Below are 25,630 nucleotides of genomic sequence, written 5' to 3'. Positions count from 1 at the left end.
CGAAAAAATTTAAGAAACCACAAAAAAAAATCGAAAATCAATCAGCAAAAACCAAAAAAAAGAAGTAAAATCGAAATCAATGTAGAAAGAATTAGTATAGGTTTTGGTTTTATTGTTTTGTGTGTGTGTGTGTGTTTTTTTCAATTTCAATATTTTTTTAATGCATATGTATTATTTATTGTCTTAGATATTAAAAATTTGAATTTTAAAGATGAATGAATTCCGCTCTCCCTCCCTCTTCTTAAAAACATTAATGAAAATATTTTGTAATAACTGTAATCAAATAGAGTACTTTTCTGTCTTAACAAAAATTTGGCTTGCATAGAGCTGGGAATTTTCTGAAATTTTAAATTTATTTTTTGGCAGATTACATTTTTAGGGATTCAAAATTGAGAAGATTTCGTGAAATTACATGGAAAATGAACTTGAAAATAAATGGCATTAAAATAGAAATATTGTGATCTCGCCTGTTTTAATTTTTGTATTTTTACGTTTCTCTGCTTGAAATATTTTTTCCAGAGACTGTTGCATATTTGTGAGTACATTTCGAACCGTCACATACGCGCATATTTCAACTGCATAAGATTCTTGGTCCCAATAAATTATAATCAGCGGGTTCTCCTTCCTTCATTTCAAAGATAGGTAGTGCTAAATATTTAAATGAGTGAATTATGGGTAAAAATCGTGAAAAATACTCGAAATTCCTATTGTAAAAAAGCATCTCATTCAGAATCCAGCGCTTCTGAATATTTATCGACATCTGAATTAAAATTTACAAAGAAGTTGATATTTTGTTCTCGTGTCGAAAATACGAAAAAAACGCCACGATTTTGAAATCATTCATCGTGTTTGAATATAGTGGACAAAATTTCTTATGTAAATAAACCGTTTACGAATATACGAAAACGAATGCTGCCGCGGAGCGTTTTTCAAAATGTAAATTTTCGGTCGATTTTTGCATAATTGCGGAATGCGTAGGTCTAGGTATAGGTATGGGATTGATAAGACGAGAAGAAAAAACATTTGAGAACAAAACACAACGAATGTGGAAAAGTTGATAATAATTACGTAATGAATATACGATGTGTGATGGTTTAAACATGTTTTGTAGAAGTTACCATTGGTTAATTGTTGTTTATACAGCGTTTTATCGCCGTTTACTTCTATAATGCCGCAACTGTGCGCTAATATTAAAATTATGTCACACATCGAGCATCGTAAAAGTAACGGCCCTTCGCTCATCGTACGCTATTTACTTGTGTGTTTTCGGTAGGTACTAGGTAGGTATGTGATTCGACGAATCAACCTTCGAGTCGATTCGTCGAAAAACTAGTCAGGAAATCGTTTACGAGGCGAAAGAATTCCAACAGTTGGGAAGACGAAGAGCACAGGGATGCTTGGGGAAAATTGAAATCGGAAATACGTCGGAGATTCGCGAAACCGTGACATTTTCGGCGATGATTAGGTTTGAAAACGAGAGTACCTAATATGGAAATAAGGCCTGATATTACGAATATTTTGTAAATAGCCATCAAGGTGTGGGTATACTTTGTGCGGATGAGCACCTATATAATTACTCGGCGTCACGGTTAATTTTCTTGATACTCGATCGTTTACGTAAGAAAGTAGTTACAATCTGCGATAATTAGAACTGCGAACAGGAAACAATATCGAGTGTACTCGACTACTCGTATAGTTGCGATGCGGTTATATCATTGACTCGTTGCCATGCTATATACCTACGATAAAAGTTTCTCGATGCGATTTTCTCGCATTGATAGGTTAATTTGGATACCCCTTGCGGTGCTAGATTATTTTCAATTTCCACGCCGAGCCGAGCGACGAGTGCACAACTTACTGTTTGTAAGTCGGATCGTGTGGGGTTTTTTCTAGAGTAGGGTTTGCCTTATAGTTCGATGAGACAAGCGCAGTACGTTGGTTGTTGAAATCGATAGTGTATTTTTATTGCTAGTAATTGTCGACAATTAGTAAATTATTTTAATGTTACCAAGTTATTTTAGATCCTTTGGGGTATAAGTACACGTACTTGGATATTATATCGTTGTATTTGTCCTTTGAAAAAGTATTTTGTTTACGATATAATATGTAGGTAATTCTAATTACCGTTTATGTTGTTTATACTACTTTCAAAAACCCAATGAAATTGTCGATGAAAATTCCCACTTTTTCCAAGGTATGCGCAGGTTACAAATTTACCCGCTAAATTATTAAAAAACTATGATCCGTTGGGAGGTTTCTACATTGCGAATTTCCCTCGAATTTTCATCCCTTTCGGTGCAAAGCCACGAACGGAATGTCTCGCCAGGAGCCTGATATCAGGCGAGTATAGTTTTCCGATAGGTTTTCAAAAAGCCTACAGGAAGCGAACTGCTTACGTCATCGATCGATTTAAAAGCGTCGAAATTCCACGAGAAAGTAAATTCGCCGAGAATTTGTTGGGTAGGTTAATACGTATATCGATTGCTATACGTTCCAAGGACAAATTTCAATGGTGAAGGGTGGCGTCTTTGAAAAAATTCAGTGAAAGGATTTTTATAATGTGTACTTTTTCGAAATTAATTCAATTTAGGTGATTCGTTTTGGCTCATTTAATTGGATGAATGATCGAGTGTGTTTGATAATGGATTGTGATTTAAACGTAGATTATAAAATTAATGAGTTGAGATAAAAATGTGTCAGTCATTAAAAAGACATTTTGTTTTGTTTTGAATTAATTCTTTAAAAATTACAAATTTTATATTCAGTCGGAAAATTCGTAGAAAAATTAATTGATTACGGTTCAGGGTGCATAGAAGTTTCGATGACCTTGAAAAATTATCCGAAATATTCCATCGTACATCAAAATATTTTTAAACTGAACTTTTCAAACCTTCGTAAGGGTTTGAAAATCTGTCTGGCTTCTAAATATGATTATGAAAATGCGTAGACAGAAAATAGTGCGTAAATCATTACTTTTGTCCTTGTTTTGCCCAAAATTTTCCAAAAATTTACGTAATTTTTAGATGTTTTAGTATCAGGAGAGTGAAAGTGAAATGATGGTTGCTTGGATTTGCAAGGAAGGGAGTGGAAAGTTATAGGCTGTGTAGAAATGCGTTGTACAAGCCTATCAAAATCGAATGTATGAACGAGACCTTGGGTAAAAGATGATGCCAGGTATTGTTACGTCTCATGAAGACAAAATGTAAACGAATTGAACTTTGTATTCTGCTGTTTCATTTTTTGTGGTCATTTTTCCCTCTTGATTTTCTTTTAAATTTGAAAATCGCGTGTTTATTTTGAAAAAAATCCTTTTGGATTTTTGAATTGAAGAAAAATCATAATCGTGTATTCAAGATTCAAGTACTCGTATCTCTATCTAGGAAGTTGAGCAGCTTTATATTCTACTTCAGAATAATATGAGTTGCCTAAACGTGCGTTTGAAGGCATTTTTTCAGTTGGTGAACCTGAATACTCGATAAAAGTAAAATACTCGTATTAACGAAAAAAAATAATCTTATTACTTCCTTTGTACCTACTTCAATTTGCATTGTGAAAAAAATTGTAAACCTGAAGCAATTCGCCGTGTATAAATTTCTGTTTATAGAGATGTTGAAAAATCTTTTTTTTTTTTTTAAATTGTTTTGAATCATAATGTTGCAAGATCATGCTAGGTTGATGAACAGAAAGAATAAATTCACTAATTTCCTTTTTTTTCATTTCAAAGTTAGAAAAATATATCTTCGAAAAATGAAAAATGAATTTCTCCAGAAAAATCTTTCACAATACCAATTACAATTTTTAAAAAAAATGTATAATTATTGAATGAATTATGTTCATTTTGAGTCTTCAAAATAAAATAATTATAATTATGTTTAATTGGAAAATCGAGGTTCACAAGCAGAAATTTTGATTTTTTTGTTCTACTGTAATTTTTTTTCAGGCAATCAATGTAAATGAAGGAAGGGAATTTGATGAAGTAGGTAACAACCTGGTTGAAAAAAAAGTATTATAAAATAATGATTTAAACTCGATTTTCGAAATATTAGGTAATCAAGAAATTTCATTTCATTTTTCTTCAAATTATCGATATTTTTCATTTTTAATTTCAATTCGGACTCCTAGCTTTGAAATTCTAAAAAAAAACAGATTCAGAACAGCCTCACAGAGCAAAAGGAATTGAATTTCCCTTTACTTATTCTTGATATTCTGCTAAAATTATTTATAAAACATAGTATACTTACCTGTTATTCATATTTTTTTTTTTTTTTTTAAATTTTCAAGTCAAGAGGAGTAATAAAAATTTTGTTAAGTATTTTTCATTTAATTTTTAAAATATTATCATTAGTTTTTGAAAAATCACTAATCAAAAAAATGAAAAATTCAAATCGCTTGATCTATATTTCTATAAAATATTTATACACATAACTTATATGTTTAACAACATTACCAGTACATATTGCATCATTAAAATTGGTAAAAAGTCGTTATCGAAATTAGATAGATAATTAAAAATTCAATTTAAAATTATGCATGTACGTTAAATACAGAGAAAATGGAATGTACAACGTAAGAGAAATAGAGAGAGAGAAAAAAAATTCCAAATGATAAATAATTTTCAAAAACAAGTGGTAAACAATTTAACAATTTACACAGCTATAGGTATAAATATCGTTTAAATAGTAACACATTAAAAAGGACAACTGCATATTTAGTCAGTCACGCAATTCGATGCTTATTTTTAGAAAACTAATATAAAAACGTTTGTTTATGTTTCAGATTTACAATTACGTACGATTGGTCCTCGGGTAAGCGTTTCGTGTAATTATTGCTGTTTTATAAATTACGTATTTTATACGACGAGACGAGTTTTTAGTTACACATATGTATTAAGATCGATCACATCACAAACAAATTTCAAGTTTTTATAATAGAAAAAATGAAGAGAGACAAAAATGCAAAATTTGTAAAAAAAAAAAAAAAAAAAATTACGTATAAGTATAAGATTCAAATTCGATAATTTATATGTACAGTAAGTATACAGTGCGCTTGTGGGGATGTTACATACGAGAGTATTATGTACGAGAGACGGAGAGAGTACCTCTATATTGAAGTCAAGCGTATACATGACCTATAAGTATACGTATTTGATTTATAAAAGGTAATCGATTCCGGACGATGTGTTCACACTGTTCGTGTCAAGGTAACTTTTCATTTAGTGGTCGGGGGCGTCCATTTGTACGAGCCGTAATATTTAAAGTTGTATTTTCTGAGCAATTCGGTCGCTTCGAGTGGTCCTCTGGAGCCGTAGCTGTGGAAAGAAGATGGAAATTAGTTTTGTGAAAATGGGTAGTGTTTGCTCGAGAGCCGAGAATTAATTTATTGTGAGTTTTATTTTATTGACATCCCCTATCTTCGTGTTTCCTTATCAATTTCCCCAATTATCGGAGCATATTGGTCTATAAAGACGTGAGAAACAAGAGATGGGCGTGAAATTTGGTTCTGAAGTTCTGATTTGAGGCCCTACAGAAATATATTTTTCAGAGACTCAACATTTTTTAAAAAATCAAACTGTTTCATAATTTCTCCTCTCTTGAATATTTTTATTTGAAAGGGGGAAATTGTACTTAGCCTTCGTCCTTCCACCTGGGAGTACGCTACTGAGCTCAATATAAATCAGATTCGCTCATATTTATGAAGTGAGGGGGAGGGGGTGACTGTGAAATTGGTGGTTTTGCAACAAAAAAAATACAGTTTTGAATAAAATGAGGAGACACTTTTTGTATACGTTTTTTGTGCTGATTTTTGATTTTTTTAAAATTTTTTTGAGAGTGGGAAGGGGGGGTTGAATTTTTTGAGGAAATCAAATCCGATATCAGAGAAATAATTACAGGAAGCTGTGATCGCTGTGAAATTGGTGGTTTTGCAAAAAAAAAAAAAAAACAGTTTTGAAAATACATATGAGAAATTTTTTGTGTAAATACGTGTTTTGAGCTGATTTTCGATTTTTTAAAAAAATTTTGAGGGGGAAGTGGGGTTGTACTTTTTGAGGAAATCAAATCCGATATCAAAGAAATAATCACTGGAGGCTGTGGAGATGTAAAAAGCACATTTTTTGAGAAATCCAAATGAAACTTCTTGATTCTCATTTTCATGTTACGAAATCTACGTCGAAGGCAAAAATGAATCAGAGTGAAATAAATGGAAATTTTTTGCTCTATTGTTCTATGCATTTTTTTTTACACACGATGCTTCCTTTTTTTGGAAAACCTCATCGGCACTTATTGCTCACTTAAGTCACTTTTATAGTGAATCGTTTTTCATTTTTTTTTTTTTTTTTTTTTTTGAAATTCGATGGTGCCTAGCAAAAAGTTGTAGTGGAATAACCTCAACAGAACGTGGGTAAAATTTTGAAATTTTAGGTCAATGTTGAACTTGAGAGTTCAAAGTTTAAAAAAATTAAAAAATTTTCACACGTTTCCAATTTTTTTAGTCTAAGGGATCTTTTGACTTTTATAGTGGATCGTTTCTCATTTTTTTTGTTGTGGGTTAGCAAAACATTGTGGTCAAATAACCTCAACAGAACGTAGGTAAAATTTTGAAATTTTAGGTCAATGTTCAACTCGAGAATTCGAAGTTTAAAAAAATTAAAAATTTTTCACAAGTTTCAAAAAAAATTTTTTTGGGTTCAAGGGGTCTTTTGATGTATTAGAGAAGCCCAAAGTTGATTTTTGTTTCGTTCTGGAGTTCTCAAAATGATGCAGTCTTTCATCACCTGCAATCAGTGGAAAAATTTTCGCTCTCTTCTTGTGTTGTGTGTTTTTTTCGTCAAACTCGTTATTTTTTTCTCCAAAATTGGTTTCTCGAGACGATTCACAAAAAAATTCATTTTAGAAAGAACTGTGGGCCCTACGAAAGAAATGAATGGGAACAAAGTTGGGAAGAATGAAATTTCTCGCAAGTACATAAATTACCTACGAATAGTTTTTTTTTGGAATGCTCCCTCTTTTTTGAAATGTTTTGAACAAAAAATGGAAAGCACTACATACTTTATTGAATGATTTATTTTTTGGAACCTCACACGTGGTTTACTCTTTGAATATGACGTATTGGTTGATTTCAGGTTAATTCAACCACCCCCCCCCCTCCCAAAAAACACTTTTAGCCAAACTGAATGGATTGGAAGAAACAGTTGCCCTCCAAGTCTTCTATTAAAATTCAAAAATGCCCAAAGCTGCTCAAAAATTCGCTTTTCTTGGTGAATAGATTTTTTTTCTACACCCTCCTCTCCCCCTCGCCATCTTCACCTTTTTTAGCTCATAAAAAATACCAGCTTTTGGAAAACCTTTCTCGCGGATTTCAGTCTAATTTTTCTTCAAAATCCTCGTGCTTTTTGGTGAAGTAAATTTTTAGCTCGTTTTTTCGTTCAACAGTACCGCAGATTGCTGCCATGTTTTTCTATCGAACCATTGTTGAACTTACGTGTAAAGCAGCGGAGGGATTTGTTTATCTTCGATTTCTTTCAAAAAAGGAGTAAAAATCCTCCAAGCTTCGGATAATTCGTCAGATCTAACGAAATGCATCTGCGATCCGCAGAATACATCCAAAATTAATCTTTCGTAAGCGTCGGGTAATTTGACATTCTGCGAAAACACAAAAAAATCCTCATAATTAATTTACCTTTTTTTTCTACCTATCAAAATGACTATTTTTATTGGCAGAAAAAAATAAATTTACGTACCTTATACCTGCTACCGTAAGTTAAATCTAACTCGCTTTCCTCCATTTCGAAGCTCATACCGGGCGTTTTGTTCATCATTTTTAAGTACACCGCTTCTCCTGGCTGGACCCTGATGACGAGCTCATTTCGTTTAGTTTTACCTTCGAATATGTCTCCGGGTACATCGTTATACTGTATCCTAACTTCGGCTTTACGTTCGTTTAAGGCTGCGTGGAAAAAATATACAGATTTAATGAGAGAACTACGCCGGCCGACAAAATGTAAACAACTTAAATATGCAAATTATCTATTTTGGATAATCGTTCGGACATTTTTACAGTATGGTAATTTTAGTGACTGGTAGTTTAAACAAATCGAAGATTTACAAAACTATAGCAACCGAGGTATTGGATTTTCGTTTCGGTGTTACGTAATACGAGTAGGTAAATGAAGCTATAGCAAATCGATGATGGAATTTTTCACCTTTTATATTGTATTATCTGACTGATATTATAATGAATACGAAAGGAGTTTGAAAAGCGTACCTTTGCCACATTTCAATATAAATGGAACTCCGTCCCATCGTTCGTTGTTTATATTGAGGACGGCCAATGCGTAGGTTGCGGTTTTCGAGCCTTTGGGAACTGATTCGTCGTCTAAATAGCCTAATTTCGCGTCACCGTCGCCTTGCGGGTTGCCGACGTATTGGCCTAATACGACATCTTCCAGTTGGATGGGTGGAATACATTTGAGTACTTTTACCTGGAATGGTATTGGTATTTTTTATAGATGAGGTTTGAAGTTATTAAGAGAGAAAAAAATTGTGCGTCGAGTTGTGAAAAAGATGAGCTTTTGATACGTCTTATTGGACAATATATTGGGCTCACCTTTTCATTTCTAATATCATCCGGATGCGTGCTGGCTGGTTTCTCCATGGCTACCAAGCTCAAAATCTGTAGCAAGTGGTTCTGCATTACATCTCGAATGATACCGAACTCGTCGAAATACCCTCCACGTCCTTGGGTGCCGAAAGATTCCTTAAATGTTATTTGTACGCTAGCGATGCATTCTCGACTCCAAGACGGACTGAAGAAACGATTTCCGAATCTGTCGAAATATCCCATTTATCAAAGGAACTGAAAATAAACTCACCATTGATAATAAACGAGGAACAAAACAAAATTGACAGTATTTAAGAATAGCCTACAGACTGAAAGACATAAATAATGAGGTAGAGATGGGTCAGTGTAGTCTGAAACAGCGAGGTGAAGGGAACGAAAGTGATCTCGTTCCACGTTTTTCTGCGAACTCTTTTTTAGTACCTAAGGTAGCGAAAAGGTTCACGTTGGCGAAATACTCGCACACTCGCTCGTGTACAATCATACGAGAACCTCGACGTCATTGAGACTTAATTAATCATTAAAAAATATTAAATAAGAAACTGGTTTTTTTATAATACTCCTTGCGAACGTGTGCAGTACCTTAATACCATTAAATTCTGAACCATTTCTTTGCCTAAGTAGTGATCGATTCTGTAAATTTGCTCTTCGGTGAACAGGCTCTCCAAGTGTTTGGATAACAAGGCCGAACTTTCGGCGTCTTTGCCGAATGGTTTTTCGATAATTACTCGAGTCCATCCGCTAAACGAAAAAGGAAGGAAAATAAGTTAGAAGTGATGCAAATTTACTGCATGTTGTGTGAGCCTTTTCTAAAGGATGAGAAGACTTACTTTTTAGCAGTTAGATTAGTGCTTATGTTTTTGGTAACTGGTTCGAATACTGAAGGTGGTAATGCGAGATAGAATATTCGGTTTCCTCTTCCTTTGATCTCTTGTTTGCATAATTCGTCGTTTAGCGCTTCGAAGTCTCTGGGGTTTTCGTATGAGCCGGCTACGTATTTGTTCAGGTTCCAAAATTCGGTGTAGTCGTCCATTTCTTCGGGTTTTACCTGCGGATAAAATAGTGGTTGAGATGTGTGTGTTTTTTTAATGGGATGATATTTTTGTATTGAGAAAAGAATGAAATTTCTACATTTATTGATGAAGTCGAAGATTATTTTTTTTTGGTATTTTTAGTCGAGATTTTTTAAACAGACTACACCTACAATTTGTACCATTCTTAAGTAAGGTTACCTATTCATGCTTTTTTCGGTCGAATTATCAAATTTTAATTATTATTTTTTTCTTGTAAAAATATTAACAAAGGGCCAGTTTTTCTCACAAAAAATTAAAAAATCCCTAAATTTCAACATTTTTGATGAAAAAATATTGGTAATTGTTCGTGCTTGTTTCGACACCTGACAAAAATATTTTATCGCGATTTCTTACGTTTCCTTGTGAACTGCAAATTCAAATACCTATGTGAATAAACAAACAATATGAAATGCGGCTAATGAGCAAAGAAAATCAAAATAATTCGATTCAAGTTATCAATTTTAAGATAACATTTTGATCAGTTACCAAATTAAACAAGCGATGCGAGTATTTTTTCGGTTATTAATTCTAAAAATTGATTTTTTTTCGTAAATCGAAACCACGTGTCTCAATACACAATGCTAAGAGATTTGCAATAATTCTGAAGATGAGAGGAGGAGGGAGTGAAATTGTTTCTGCAAATTGATGATTTTTTTTTTTCATTTTCAAACTGATTTTTCGTTTAGCCATTTCGAATGGAAAACGGAGTTTGAAAGTTTGTTGCAGGGAGAAGTGAAGTTCATGTTCCCAATTCAAGTGAGCATTTGACTCAAATTTCGTTTTCTTCCTTATTAAATTCTCGGGTTCGATGAGACTTGAAATCTCACAAAGTCTCCATCATTCCTAACGAATCGTTTATTAACGAGTGGATCTTGGATCTGTTTTCAAACGAATTGTGTACGTACTGTGTATGTTTGTACATTGGTTCAATTCACAGTGAATTATTCGTAAGAGTATTCATTTAGGGGAATCATTCTTGAACGCATTGATCAATTTTTTGAAAGAACCATTCGCGAACAAATTGATGATTTTTCAATTTATAAATCGATTCGTTCGCGAATGATTCACCAAAAATGATTCAATTCGTTCGCGAATGATTCACCAAAAATGATTCAATTCGTTCGCGAATGATTCTCTAAAAAATTCAATTCGTTTGCGAATGATTCACCAAAAATTATTCAAGTCGTTCGTGATCGTGAATGATTCACCAAAAAAATTAACTAAATAAATTGATTCGTTCGCGAATGATTCACCAAAAATGATTCAATTCGTTCGCGAATGACTCTCTAAAACATTCAATTCGTTTGCGAATGATTCACCAAAAATTATTCAAGTCGTTCGTGAATGATTTACCAAAAAAAAATCAAGTAAATAAATCGATTCATTCGCGAATGATTCACCAAAAATGATTCGATTTGTTCGAGAATGATTCACCAAAAATGATTCAATTCGTTCGCGAATGATTCTCTAAAAGATTCAATTCGTTTGCGAATGATTCACCAAAAATGATTCAATTCGTTCGCGAATGATTCTCTAAAAAATTTAATTCGTTCGCGAATGATTCACCAAAAATGATTCAATTCGTTCGCGAATGATTCTCTAAAAAATTCAATTCGTTTGCGAATGATTCACCAAAAATCAAGTAAATAAATCGATTCGTTTGCGAATGATCCACCAAAAATTATTGAATTCGTTCGTGAATGATTCACTAAAAATGTTCAATTCGTTCGCAAATGATTCACCAATTTATATTAATCAATTCGTTCGCGAATGATTCACCAAAAATCAAGTAAATGAATCGATTCGTTCGCGAATAATTCACCAAAAATTATTCAATTCGTTCGCGAGTGATTCACCTAGGAATCGATCAATTTGTTCAATCGCCAATCGGTTGTGAATGATTCGATTCAATTGTAAACAGATCAATTGCTGTACAAATATTTCAAAAAAAGTGACTCAATTTGTCCGTAAAAGATTTGCGTTTGAAGAAAAGCTTCAAGCAAATACATATGATCACAGGAAGGTCTGAATAGAGGGGAGGTGGGTGGTGAAACTTGAATTGCATATTTCCAAAAATGATTAAAACTGGCCCCAGTGTCAAAGCAAAGGGGGAGCGTTTGTGTTTTTTTCGTTCTTTGAAACAATTTTTTCAAAAAGTTTCCGCTCTCGCTTTGCTCCAAAATTAAGAAGGATTTTCAGATAATTAGGTACTTCAAATGTTGAGTTTTCATATCTAAAAATCCGCCCTCCCCCCCCCCCTCCTTGGAAAAATCCTGGCTACGCCACTGACTAGCCCTTGTGTCAAAATCAACTCTTTGAAAATGTATAAAAATCTGGAATTATTTTTTTGAAGTTTTTTGTAGTTAAATGTTTTAATTTCTTGGGATTTTTATGAAATATTATTTTATCCAAAAAATACCTAAATAATATCAGTTTCATTTTTTTCCAATACTTAAGCAATCAAATGGTTTTAAAAGTTTTGATTTTACTTAAAATTCAATACAGGTTTGGTATCGAAATTATTCAAATTATACTCACATTCATGTAAGGATCGCATTGCTTTCTGATTTGAGGAATGCTTAATTTACTCCTGGCGTATCCGTAAAAATGCGTATTGACTGGTAACAAGTTATCTTTGAACAACCACCATAACGTAGGGTATATTTTTTTCTTGGCTAAATCACCCTGAAAAAAAATCACTCGACTGTAAATAAAAAATAGCTATTTTTTCGGTCTAGGTGCATTTATCAGTTTATTGCATACCGAAGCTCCTAAAATGACGAATATATGCGGATTAATTTCATCTAAATGAGGATGGTCTGGCTGCGGCGAGTGAATTGACTTCCTTATCAATTCTATGGCTTCCGGGGAGCACTCTGAAAACACACATATTTGATATTATGATTAATAAACGAACCTACACCTATCATAATAGTACATACTACATACATGACCTATTTATCTATATATTCATGTGGCATGGCGTGGTAGTGGGTTTAAATGGTCTATTTTGTACACATAAAAAAAACTCTCGTAAACGCGAGATAAAAAAATAACGTCTGTAGAGGAAGGAGGGGAAGGAGAAGGTGATTAAATGCTATGAATTGGTACAAAAGTGATGTTAAATTTCTCGAACAATGTCAGGGTCGAATAACCTTGGGTAAAATTATTAAAAATTTCGCGCGGTATTGAGATATATTTTAACGGATTAATCAGCGTGTATGATTAATTTAGATACTCGTATTTTATCTTTCCGTAGTCCAACAACACCAAGAGTTCCTATATGAACGAATGTAATGCACATAGGGGGACAATGAACATTGGCCATCCATTGCAGCTTGAAAGCCATGAAATGCGAATTTCCGAGAGTGATTTTTTTTGGCAGGTCTATGATGATAAAAGAGTGTATATAAAATTACGAAACGATCGTTATTATGGCGGGTTTAATTGCGAGCACGATTGTGGTGTTCAATGACTGAATGACCGTAATTACCCTGTTATATTCCAAGATATACTTTTAACAAGGTTGTACGTATGGGTATTATAAGAGAAAAAACGTCCCTTCGGGGCGAATCGTACTCATTCAGACGTCAAATTGTTGTTTTTCTTCAAATGTCAAAAAGAATAGAAAGTGCTACCGTGTGACGTATGATAATCAGTAAGGGAAGGAGGAGGCGATTACGATATATTAAAAAACCAGGTTTTAGTCTAAAGGCGATTAACGACCTAATAATATTTCAACTGTACCAAAATGACGCTGAGGATAATTGAAGGGCAAAAACAATAAGCATGTATTCACCTTGCTAAACCTTGCTGGTTTTTCGCGTTATATCTTTGATAAAATTATCTCGCGTATACTCGTTCGCGAATTTAATTGCAATTATGAAGAAAAAAGAAAGATCTATATTGAACGAGGCATTGGATTTTCGCGTATACTTTTGATCGAGGGTGTATCGAGAATGATTCATGTTGAACGAATATCCTCGGGTGTAGCGTTTCATTCACCTATTCGCGATGGTCATCGTAATTTTGGTGACCTCGGAAGAACGAAACAAAATTTATGAATTTTGACCCCGACGTTGGTTAGCTTTTTTCCACGTATTGTACGTGAGAACTGAGAAAACGCCGCGACAATTACGAAAACACATTCGAGCCTCGAAAATTTCACCTTGAGAAGGCGTTTTCTTTTTTCGTTGTGCCCCAGGTACCTTTACCTATATGCGAATGCGAAAAGAGAAGAATTTCTGTGGTTTACAATGTGAATACCTACAATGATCGATGGCATGATACCTAAGTATACGAACTGGTATTATTCAATATTCATTTCCGTCGAACGATGTCGATTGTCGAAGTCGGTGTTGAGAAATCGCACAGCTGTTGCTGCTGCTTGCTCTGTTTGGTCGTGTTATTAATGAAATTCCTGTAGTCAACGGGTCTCTGATTATCGTGATTAGAATGGTGCGTGTAGACAGAACCGATAGGTGGGTGGAATGAGAAGTTTTTAGCCGGTTAATCATCGACTGTGCAGTGACAGCCTGATACCAGTGTGTAATAGGTATTCATTTCACGATTGGAGGAATTTCATTGATGTGGTGAAGTGCGAATGGGAAATTACCAATGTAGGTAAAGGTATGAGAAATCTTCCAGAAAATGTTAATCCGAGAGTTTAAATTAGGTTGTAGAATTTTTAAGGTTTCTGTAATGCGAATTGCAAACTAAATCACTTGGGTTTTTAATTGGTTTTTTCAAAAGGAAAGCAAAGTTCAGCATACCCAAAAAAATCTACCGGTTTTTGAAGCACATAATTCGTTTTCAAAAAATGTAGCCATCGTAATTTTTTAACTTAATGGAAATTTAGATTTTTTCAGCTCGCATGACGAAGATTTCTTGTGATTTCTTCCAAAAAATTAATACAAAATAATCAGAATGTTCTAATATGTACTTCAAAAAATCCTTGCCTACTTGAAAGCAAACTCTCTGCTCAGCAAATTGCACAAAATTTCAACTCAACACGAAATTTCGAAAAAAGTATCATTTTTTTGAAAATGAGTAAAAATAAAAGTGTTGAAAAATTCAAATTAGTGCTTTACGGAACCCGTTCTGTAAAATTCAGGTTCCATCTAAAGCTCTTCTCGATATATGTATATTGGTATTTCTCTTCTAGACTTTTATATTTTTCTCCCAGAATGAAAGGTAAAAAAATCCAGCCAAAGATTGATAAATTGTTCGTTTTTAAACAAATTTGCTACTTCAAAATGCTCCGTACATTTTCTACTTGGAAATGAGGATTTTTTTTGAAATTTTAATTTTAATTTTCCGACTTATCTTATTCAACATATTTTCCAAGTTCATTTATTTTTAGGTGACCATATCTCTGGTGCAGGTACAGCTAATTTTTTTTTCTAGTATCAACTCTAAAAGTCGTCTCATATGATCCCCTTTGGCTTTCAATTTCCAGAAAGAAACACATTTTCTACGTTTCTGAGTTTTTACATTAGTTGAATCTCAGTTTTTTGCTTCCCTGAAAAATGCATAAAATGAACTTTTCTCTCGATATCTTCGCTTGGAAATTCAACTCCGGTGAAACGAAATATTTCCACAATTTTTTTAATTGAACAAAAAACCTCAATGCACTTTTTTCTCAATTTCTAATAAAATCAGATTCAGAACGAGGAGTAATGATGCCGTTCTTTCTTCTGTTTCCTGATTGAGCTTCCAAAAACAAAACGCAGGGCTCGTCCTCGGTTCCTTGAACTTTAAGTAAACAAGTTACTAAAGTGACTTTTGGTTACTTTTTTCAAATTTTGGTCACCAAAGTTGTTTGAAAAAAAAATCAGCTGTCCCAGTCTTGCTTGCTGCCAAAAACAGTATTGTTTTGGCGAAAAATGTCAAAAATTTTCACTTTTTTTGACAGAAACTACTTAAAAGTCTGTTTTTTTTGAAAAATTGTAAAAAAGCCTTGTTTTTTGACAAAAATTTCGGAAAAAAAATATTTTCTCACACATAGGTCCAATTGCAAAAAAGTAAACTCGTTTTTTTTACCAGAATTGCTAAAAAAGTTTTGTGCTTTTACCTAAAATCGCTAAAAATAATTTTTTTTCATAAATTGCTACCTACAGTTCTCCTTTTTTTGTTCAAAATTGATGAAAAGCCTTGCCATTTTGCTATTCTAATTGTCTTAAATTCATCTAAAAATAGCTAAAAGTCTCACCATTTGTCAAAAATGCCATTAAAGCTCGTATTTTTGCTGAAAATTTTCCTTTTTTTTGATAAAAATTCCGAAAAGTTTGACTTTTTATTCAAAAATTGCCAAAAAGTTGCGAAATAGTCTCACTTTGTTGACAAAAATAATTGTGAAAATGTATCACGTCTGTACCAAAAAATTGTCAAAAAGTCTTGATTTTTGCTGAAATTGCCAAAGCTTCGATCAAGTTTTACAGTAACATTGGGTTTTACTCAAATTGTAACGTTTTGTTTCATTTTTTTTTGGCGTTAAATTGAATTGAAAAGTTTTGTTTTTCTTGTGAAGTTGCGATTTTTTTTACGTTAAAATATTTTGTTCACTTTCTCTCGTACGTTTTTTGGTTATTTTTTGTTCAATTTTTGGATACTTTTTCCAATTTTTTTTTAAGCATACTAGCCCTCTAGAACGAAATTAAACAGACATTTGTACTACACAATTTGAAATTTTATGTATGACACTCTCGGATTCCATATTTTTGAGAGGGAGGGGGGGATTTTCGAGTTTAAAAAAAGTGTAAATTTCAAATTTTAGATGATTTTTAAAAATTTTCAAAATTTCTACGTAAATGTTATACAGTTATTTTATGAAAATGGTAGGAGAGGGGTATTCTTTTCGAACAAAAATAGAAAATTTTGTTTCATTTGATAACAGAAGGATTTCTTCAATTTTTTTCTCCAGAAATCATTCTTTTATTGAAATACCGACATATTTATGAATGAAAATTCCAAAGCTATTTTTCTATTTCAATTTTAAAGAAGTGTAGAGAAAAGAACTATCTAGGAAAATTAATTTAAAAACCAGTGTTTCGAGTTATCTGTAAAATAGCTGATAAGAGACAGAAAACCACTTGTACCTTTAACAATAATTCTTATATCATAGCTTAATATTTTTGTTCCTTAATGATAAGCTAAAGTGCACTGACGATGCAGCTGTACTCGCACTCGTACATAAAACGGGAAAAGGATACCTAGTATTTGAAATTTTGATTTCTTGATTCCTAATTTCAACATGAAACGGAAAGTATTGCAGGAACTGAAAGTACAAGTGTTTTTCAACAGGAAAATTGAACGCCCCTTCATTCAATTTTTCATCTGCTAGCTTTTCCCTATCATATTTTTCAATTTTATCATTCTCCATTGAAAAAAAAAAAAAAAAAATAGAGATGAAACAGAGACCATATTATGTATTAAATTAATTCAAAACCTGACCTCTGTGTCATCTCACTAAAAATAATTGAACAATTATCAATGAGATGTACCTCTACCTACAGTGCTGAAAGAAATTCCTGAAAAATACGTTCAATCGGATTAGTTGAATTTATAGCCTTGAAAATCTTGTTTTTTGAGAGGTTTAGACTGAAATATCACGTTATAAAATGATGAAAAACTATTTCGATTAAAACAGATTTTGAGTTGGTACAAAAATGAAATCTCCCAACCACTTAAAAATTGTATTTCAGGAGTGTGTTTGTTTTATGAGCTATTTTCTGGGGGAAAATGGAGAAATTTTGGGTAAAAATCCATCACCAATAACACTGTTTTCATTACAAACAATCAAACGTTAAAGGTTGTAAACTGATTTACTAGGTATACTATACAAATTTTGTAATAGGTACTGAATCAGTGTTGGCCGTCAACTAAAAATTTGACATAGTTGACGTCAACTTGGCGTCAACTATGTCAAGTCAAAAAACCATAGTTGACATGTCAACATATTTTTATGTGTCAACTACGTCAAATTCATTATTATTACAAAAAAACATTGTAAATTTGCCAGTTTTATTAAAAATTCGAAAAATTTGGAAATTTCTACATGACAACATGAGAATGAAACAAGAAATCAAAATCAGAAATTGAAAATAAAAATATAAATTGTTGACATCATGAGTGGCTGGAGGAAATCTGATTTTTTAAAATGAATTTTGATTGGCCAATTCATTTGACATAGTTGACATAGTTGACATGTCAACTATGTCAAATGTCAACTATTCTATTTGACGCGTAAAGGTACATCACGGGTACTGATAACCGTTTAGTATAAATATCACTGTGAACTTGAACAAATTTTGAATTTCAGACCTTTCTACCTTCTAACTTGAAAAGGATATTATCAAACTTCTCTGTACCTTCTCATCCCTTCAAGGTTAAGAATTTTGATTTAGACAACTACCAGAACAATTGCGATTATTCGAGAATGAAATTGGAAATCTACCCTTTATATCTGTTTTCATTTACTACCCATTAAATAAACCCCCCAACTAAACCTGGTACCTATTTTTCAAGTTGAAACCACAAACAAACACCTGTTGAATTCTTCGCTCAAATGAAAAGGGTACACATCATAATAAAGGTAACCCTCGAAATAATTAAACATGCAACCATACCATTTTGTAATTTAAATCGTCACAATAGGTATATCTTAAGTAGGTATTCCAAATCAAAGAGAATATGTTCAGATAGGACAGCTAAGCACTTGTGACTTGATCCGTATTAAAATATCGTTTATCGTATGACACTAGTATAATAATAATAATGAATCATTGAAACGTATGCTCGACTCGACAAAGTTCCATGTGGGAAAAAAATTCCAATTCGATGCACGTATAATTACTGAATGTGCTTTAACTGAAGCTGAATTCTACACCGAGCACTTTACTATGGCATGTATATTAATGAACTATACTACCATCGCTGATAATGTATTCAAAATTCAGAACAATTGAAACCGCGAATTTTTTAATTTTAAACCCATCCATTATTATTACGAAACATTGTTGTACAGAATCATATCTTTCATGAGATAAAACAGATGATGAAGATGTTTACTTGCAGCATTTTGAAGTAAATAATGTGTACTTGTACGTCATTCAGGTGTTTATTTAACTTATATGCTGTACAGTGTACAATGCCCGAGTACATAAATCTAGAGCTATGTATATTTTTGAAGAGTCAATTTTTTGTATCCGAGCCAATTTTTTAAATTTGTGTAAAATCAGCTAAGTTCTGAGGGCTTGAACATTTGGTTGATCTAACGTAATAATTCACTGTTCTGATATCAGCTTTTCTACCGAGTTGATAAATTGAAAAATAATTTCGATGTACTGAGGTTATCATTATCAATTTATAGAGATTTATTTGTACATCTTGAAAATTTTCGTGTATAAATTGATAACAATTTAACCGGCTGTTAAATCATCGAATCGATATAACTTTTTGAGTAGAGGTACTCGACAGTAGCCATCAAATTTTATATTGTATTAGGTATTTTTTTTTTTTTTGCAATTCTATTTTTAGACTGGACAGAATAGGTAGAGTAAATAGATAGGTAATATCATGCAAAGTACTTACTATCGAACAAACAATAAGCATCGTTACAATTACGAGGACACTTCTTCGGTGACATAATTTTTAATTGATCGTGAGATTACTAATTCAGTTTTTTATGCGCGAGAGAATACGAAATACAGTACGATGAGCGAGTCTCGCGAACACGTGTGTCTTCTCGTTTACAACAGACGAACTGAAATTCGTTTCGATATCATTTCATACGTACATTAGCGACATTCTAAATTTTTCAAATTGTACCTTTAACCGAAAAATTTGTAATTGACGAAAAAACGCATAATTAAATTGAAAAAGGAAAACTACACATGCACGAGAACAATCTATAGTTATACTCGAAAAACGTCCAACTTAGAACACGATTTGCTATTGCGAATCTTCACACGTTTATGTTCGACCTTGTTATCCTGGTCTGGTTTCAGTTAAAAACTAAGCTTTACTAAAACGTGAACCGTTCAGACCCTCGTCAAAATCATCGTACCTGCTTACTTTACTTACCGTTAAAATGCACGTAAGCGAAATACGATAGGTGAGTGTGTAAGTGGTGTAATATTTTTCATCAAAAGATTACCTTGTAGAGGGGAGTTATCTTCTGTGTAGAGATGATGCAAAAAATAAATACCAGTGTGAGAGGTGCAGTGCAGGGGTGAGTTTTTAATTTGCAACGCGAGCGTAATTATACCTTTGCTTTCGTTGCACCTTTGGTGGATTTGATTAGGCTACTGGCGAATCGTGTGTATTTGTTTTAATGGAAGTTTTTTCGATTTGATTGATAGGTTTTTAGTGCATTAGCTGGAGGTAAAAGTGATCGAGTGAAGTAGAGTTTTGATTGTAGGTTCTAAATATGAAGAGATAAAAGTGATTTCTTCTTCCCCCTCGCCTTCAATTTGGATATTAGAAGAAAGTCTTGGTTTTTATGCACAAGTGCTCAGATACGTAAGTAGTTGAAGATTGGGCTATATAATTTTTTTCGAAATTTTGGTCTATTTTTAACATTTTTTCACATGTTTATTTGAATCTTGTATCGATTTTTTTATTTGGATGAAATTTTCTACAAGAAGATTGTTAAAACGTCTAATGAAAAAATAAAAACACATAATAGCGTTCTATTTTGAGAGCTAGGTAAAGAAAGAAAAAGAAAAATATGACAAATTAGTTTGAAAAAAAGTGTGGTGATGACTAGTTTTTCAGGTTTGTATACTTGATGGAAAATTTTCCCTCTCCTTTCTCTTCTTTCTCCTCGTAATTATAGTAGACCACGTTAATATGTAATTTTGAACGAAAAACTTGACCTTAGGATGTGTGATAAATAATTCAAGTTGTGTAAAGTTATCGTCATCGATTAGTTTTCAAAAAAATTTTTTGAATTTTTGTTTAAAAATAACTCCTATTGAAAGCATTTTTCCAGGGTCGACTTACCGGCACAAATTTAGATGCGTGATATTTTGGACTTGGTCACAATTTGTGAAAAGCTCGTTGAATTATTTTTTGATGTGAAATTTTCACACGATAATATCTTAGAATATTTTTTGAGGTTTCCTAACTTTATGTTGGAGAAAAATGGATTTGTGAGTGCATTTTGAACAAAACTCCAGCGAATGAAACTCTTAAAATCATTTTGAAGACCGTTTTTCAAGAATTCATGTTTGTTTGTACAATTTTATTCGCAATTTGGTGCCATTTTTACTCGTTTTACATATTTTGGAAGGGGAATTTAAAATTGACTTCAAATTAGCCCAGGTTTGAATTTTTCAGAAAATCTTCAAGTGTTTCAGGAAGATTAGATTTTCAATTTAAGTCACAGATGAATAATCAAGACGTATATTCTCAAAGAATCATTTCTCGTTGAAGATTTTTTGGGAGGGAGAGGGGAAGAGAGAGTGAGGTGATTTGGATATGAATATCTAAAGATCTAAGATAAGGACCCCCCCCCCAGGTAAACGTGCGAGCGACCTTCCTCAACATTTTTTTATTTTCCTGATTTTTGAAAACGTGACCATCACAACAAGAAATATGATACCAAAAGACTTATCTCGAATAAAATAAAGCTTGATGAATTCCAAAATTTTCGTTTCGAGTTGTTACGAAACAATCAATTAATTTTTTGAGGAAAACTTAGAGTTTTATGAAAAAAAAAAATCGAAAAATTTGGCCTAAAATTACCAGTTTGCGGAGTGATTTCTTTTAATACTTATAGTCGTACTTGGTGGCTTTTGTTTTTGGTAAATTTTGAACCAAAGATGAAACTTTTGGCACAAATTAATAACTGTGATAAAATGTGAAATATTTTTCATTTTTTCCATTACGAAAAATAGATTTTTGAGAAAAAGTATAAAACTATGGAGAAAATGAAGAGAAACAATAAAATTGTAGAGCGTAAAATTTTCCATCTCTGGAAAAACAAATTCCAAATTTTTCGTCTTAAATTGTGACGAAACAATCGACTGATTTTTTGAAAAAAAAACAGAGCTTTATGAAAAAAATGATGTGAAACAAAATTTTTGAGCGTAAAATTTGTAATCTGTTGAGTGGTTCCTTTTTATACTTTGATGGCTTATGTTTTTGGTATACATATTTTGAACAAAAGTTGAAAAATTTGGCTGAATTGAGATAACTTTGGTAATTAAAAAATGGATTTTTTTCTATTTTTTCTTCACGAGAACTAAGTTTTTGAGAAAAACTAGGGTGCTATGGAAAAAATGAAGAGAAACAATAAAATTGTAGAACGTAAAATTTTCCATCTCTGGAAAAACAAATTCCAAATTTTTCGTCTTGAATTGTGACGAAACAATCGACTGATTTTTTGAAAAAAAAAAAAAAAACAGAGCTTTATGAAAAAAATGATGTGAAACAAAATTTTTGAGCGTAAAATTTGTAATCTGTTGAGTGGTTCCTTTTTATACCTTGATGGCTTATGTTTTTGGTATACATATTTTGAACAAAAGTTGAAAAATTTGGCTGAATTGAGATAACTGTGGTAAAAAAATGGATTTTTTTTCTATTTTTCCTTCACGAGAACTAAGTTTTTGAGAAAAACTAGGGTGCTATGGAAAAAATGAAGAGAAACAAAATTGTAGAGTGTAAACTTTTCCATCACAAGAGTGATATTTTTTCCTACAAAATCTCGTTTTTGAGATTTGTTGAACAAAAGCAAGAAAGTTCAGTTCAAATTGATATCTGTAGTAAAAAATTTGTTGTGTTTTTCAATTTTTCCATTTAAAAAAAAAACAAAATTTCAAACTCGATTTTCGGGAAACACATGGATTGCTGTGAAAAATTTAAGGAGAAATCATATCAAAGACTACAAAATTTCCCAAATGTAGAGCATTTTTTTTAGACTACCAGGAGCAAACTAATGTGGGTAAAGGGTAAAGTTTCATTATTTTGTCAATTTTTCAAAAATCAGTCTACTCGTTATTTCAACAAAATATTTGTACATAATATGAACTCTTGAATTATTAATTTTTTTGTAAAATGAGAAAAGGAGGAGGAGAGAGTGAAGCTGAAGCTGTTTAAGGGCGCTCCTCGTATTAAGGCGGGGGAGAGGAGAAAGGGGTTACTGTACCTCTGATTTGAACACGACCATGTAATTACTAATTATTTTATGGCTTTTCGATAGCGCGGTATTTATACACATTAGATTTTTTGAACCACCAAGACGCGACCATTATCACACTTTTATCAAAAAATGTATGAAAAAGCTGGACTTATTGGACTTTGTACAGAATTATCAGTACCTAACGTAAATTAATTCATTAGTGGTATAGTAGCTGATATTTATCGAAGCGAAATTTTTCGCGTTTTTTTATTCGTACATGGACGGTACAAGATACCTACGTGGATGATAGTGGGGAGGGGGGGGGGGCTGAGATTTTCGTAATTTATCTTTGATTTATCTATCATTCGAGCAAGGTGCGTTTTTACTCGATGAGTTTTTGCAAACTGAAGCACGTCAAGAGGGAGATGCTTTTTGGAAAATTTTGAGATTGACTTTCCCTTTGCAAAAATTGTTTACCTGATTACAATAATTAAATTAGAAAAAAATTATTTAGTTCAATAAAATTTACTGTGCAATTTTTTGGGTAATTTTTTGAAAATTTCAGTGATTTTTATTTTTTAAATTCATTTACTTATCCATTTTTTTTTTCAAGAAAAGAAATGATTTTTTTATTCACTTTGAAATTTTTAATGAGTTTATCAAATTCTAAATCAATTACCTACCTAAATTTATATTTTAATTTAAATGTTGACTGAGCTTATAGTGTTTTATGTAACTACTATCCTTTATTCTCATCTTGTAGACATCTGTTTATTTATTATGGAAACTTTTTCTACTTTTTTATGCAGCTAAGATACGTAATTGAAAATGAAAACCATATCTTTTACAACTCGCTCGAAGGCAATTATAATTGGCTCATTAAAATTGCGAATATTTCAATAAATAACCACTAAATGAAGGCAATCGTAATTTTCTCTAGCATATCATTCTACGTAACTCAATTTTTTTAATCACGAGAATATAGTAACTTCGAGAAGCACTAGCATGAAAATAACTCTTTTTAAAAAGTAGCAAATGAACTCAAATTTTGAATCAGGTGCTCGTAATAACAAGTACGAACATACGAATGCAGAGATGCTCAAATATACAGCTCAAAATAATACTCTAATCAATTAGCTAGTTAGCCACAAATAGATACACTAATATGAGCTAGGCACTAAACTACTACGAATGATATAGAAATTATATGAATATAATTTTATCTACGAATTATGTAATGTGTACAAGTACATACACTTGGGCTACACTGCTTTACGTTTACATTTTTCTATATCATAGAGAAGATAGTTTACTTACCGGTCATTTTGAACGAAATACTCGTAGGTGACTGGTATCAACTCGTTGAAAAACAATGTTTATTGATAAGACCGATTGATAAACTCACTATTTCATTCTTCGATTAATTACTACGTCGGATATTTTATAAACCACTCGGAATTCGGAAAAGTATTATTATACGTCGTAGGTATATTCTTATAAACCGAACGTCGGATGTACGTAAATTTATATTTATTTTAGTTCGGAATTTTGCTCACTGAACGAGAGACGATTCGACGAATGTAAAGTAACATATGTAATGAGTGACAAGAATTTCCAGCCACGAGCATTGGTCTGAGCGTGTATCAACGTACACGTTGGGAATTCGCGAGGTCTGTTGTTTTTTCGCTGGGTTTATCGTGCGCAGTTGGTTTACGCATACGGGCTTATGACGTCATAGTGTTATGACCTTAGATGTATTTTATTTATGGTTTACGCGGCAGAAGCAGACGACGAGTCGATGACGACGAAATTAGTGCCCTACCTAACGAAATAAATTGGATAATAATTCTGTTTCAAAGGCTGGAAAATTGATATCTTTGGCGAGGTAGGAGTGGGAAGCTTTATTTTATTTGGAGCCTGGTGGTGGAAATGATCATTTTTCATATTTGATGCGAATTTAATTAATGAATTTATTACGTCGATTTATCCTATCGTATTTTATATAATTTTTTGATGGAATTTCTATTTTTTTTTTACTTTAAATGAAATGAATCGGTTATTGGCTTATTGATTTTTAGCTCTATTAATAAAGAATTAATCGCACGCTGTGGGTACATGATTGAATCGATCAATTTGAAACGTTTTTAATAAAGAAATTGATCGGATAACCCTTTGAAAAGATATAAGTATAGTACTTGAAGCGATAATTCCGGTTTGAAATGAAGTACGTAATTTTCTGATCCATTGATTGATTGATGGGGAACCTAAAGTAATTATAGATTTTTGATAAGACGCCGAAAGAATGTCTCATTAAAAAATCATCATGATTACATTTTGTTAATATTTGCATCATTTTTTTCATTCTTTTTCATTCAAGTACCTACTCTAGTAGATTATTAATTGATTAGAATTGTGCAATCATCATTAAAACAAAAGATGTTACAAGAATATTTTTAGAAGCACTTTCAAATTAGAACTTCCCTGAAGAAAATGAGTAGAAGGTGGGGAAAGTGAGTGCACTCTAAAATTGCCTTCTAGGATTCATTTTTGCGTGGTTCAATTTCTTTCAATATTTTTTGGTTTGAATTTTATGATCGTAAGTGCTTCATTTAATCACATTTTTTCATGTTTTTTTTTTTTTTTTTCAATGAAATCAGGCAAAAAGTTTTATTACGGAAACATAAATTCTACGAGACCTCTAATGAAAGCACTAAAATAGTTCATTGCTCAAAAAGAGTTTCTATGTTGGTTTCAAGTTGAAAGTTTTATTTTTTTTTTTTTTCAAGAAAAGAAATTAATTTTGAAAAAATTCATGAAA

The 25,630-nt window shown here is 32.3% G+C and overlaps 1 protein-coding gene across 2 annotated transcripts; it reads right to left on the bottom strand.

Annotated features, from left to right (window-relative positions):
- Positions 1–4,379: 4,379 nt before the first annotated feature.
- On the bottom strand, positions 4,380–24,458 carry Zw (glucose-6-phosphate 1-dehydrogenase Zw). 2 transcript variants are annotated; one of them, XM_065362814.1, is made up of 10 exons: positions 24,130–24,458; positions 12,453–12,565; positions 12,228–12,374; positions 9,447–9,664; positions 9,199–9,357; positions 8,605–8,824; positions 8,263–8,479; positions 7,739–7,944; positions 7,480–7,640; positions 4,380–5,308 (listed from the first exon to the last, which is right to left on the bottom strand). In XM_065362814.1, exons 1-10 carry the CDS (start codon positions 24,134–24,136, stop codon positions 5,209–5,211), a joined length of 1,548 nt encoding a protein of 515 aa, XP_065218886.1. In that variant the 5' UTR covers positions 24,137–24,458; the 3' UTR covers positions 4,380–5,208. The 2 variants fall into 2 exon arrangements, with proteins under 2 accessions (XP_065218886.1, XP_065218885.1); XM_065362813.1 differs by lacking the exon at positions 24,130–24,458 and adding an exon at positions 19,281–19,767.
- Positions 24,459–25,630: the final 1,172 nt, after the last annotated feature.

Source organism: Planococcus citri, chromosome 4, assembly GCF_950023065.1.
Source record: "Planococcus citri chromosome 4, ihPlaCitr1.1, whole genome shotgun sequence".
Lineage (NCBI taxonomy): Eukaryota > Metazoa > Arthropoda > Insecta > Hemiptera > Pseudococcidae > Planococcus > Planococcus citri.
The sequence above is the reverse complement of the archived record's forward strand: the minus strand, read 5'-3'. Positions and strand labels throughout refer to the sequence as shown.

Excerpts from the sequence above, each read along its gene's own strand:
- Zw (XM_065362813.1), bottom strand. The coding sequence starts at position 19,335 with ATGTCACCGAAGAAGTGTCCTCGTAATTGTAACGATGCTTATTGTTTG. Across the intron at positions 12,375-12,452 it reads TCGTCATTTTAGGAGCTTCG|GGTGATTTAGCCAAGAAAAA; the intron begins GTATGCAATAAA and ends ATTTTTTTTCAG. Across the intron at positions 7,945-8,262 it reads TATATTGAAATGTGGCAAAG|CCTTAAACGAACGTAAAGCC; the intron begins GTACGCTTTTCA and ends TTTTCCACGCAG.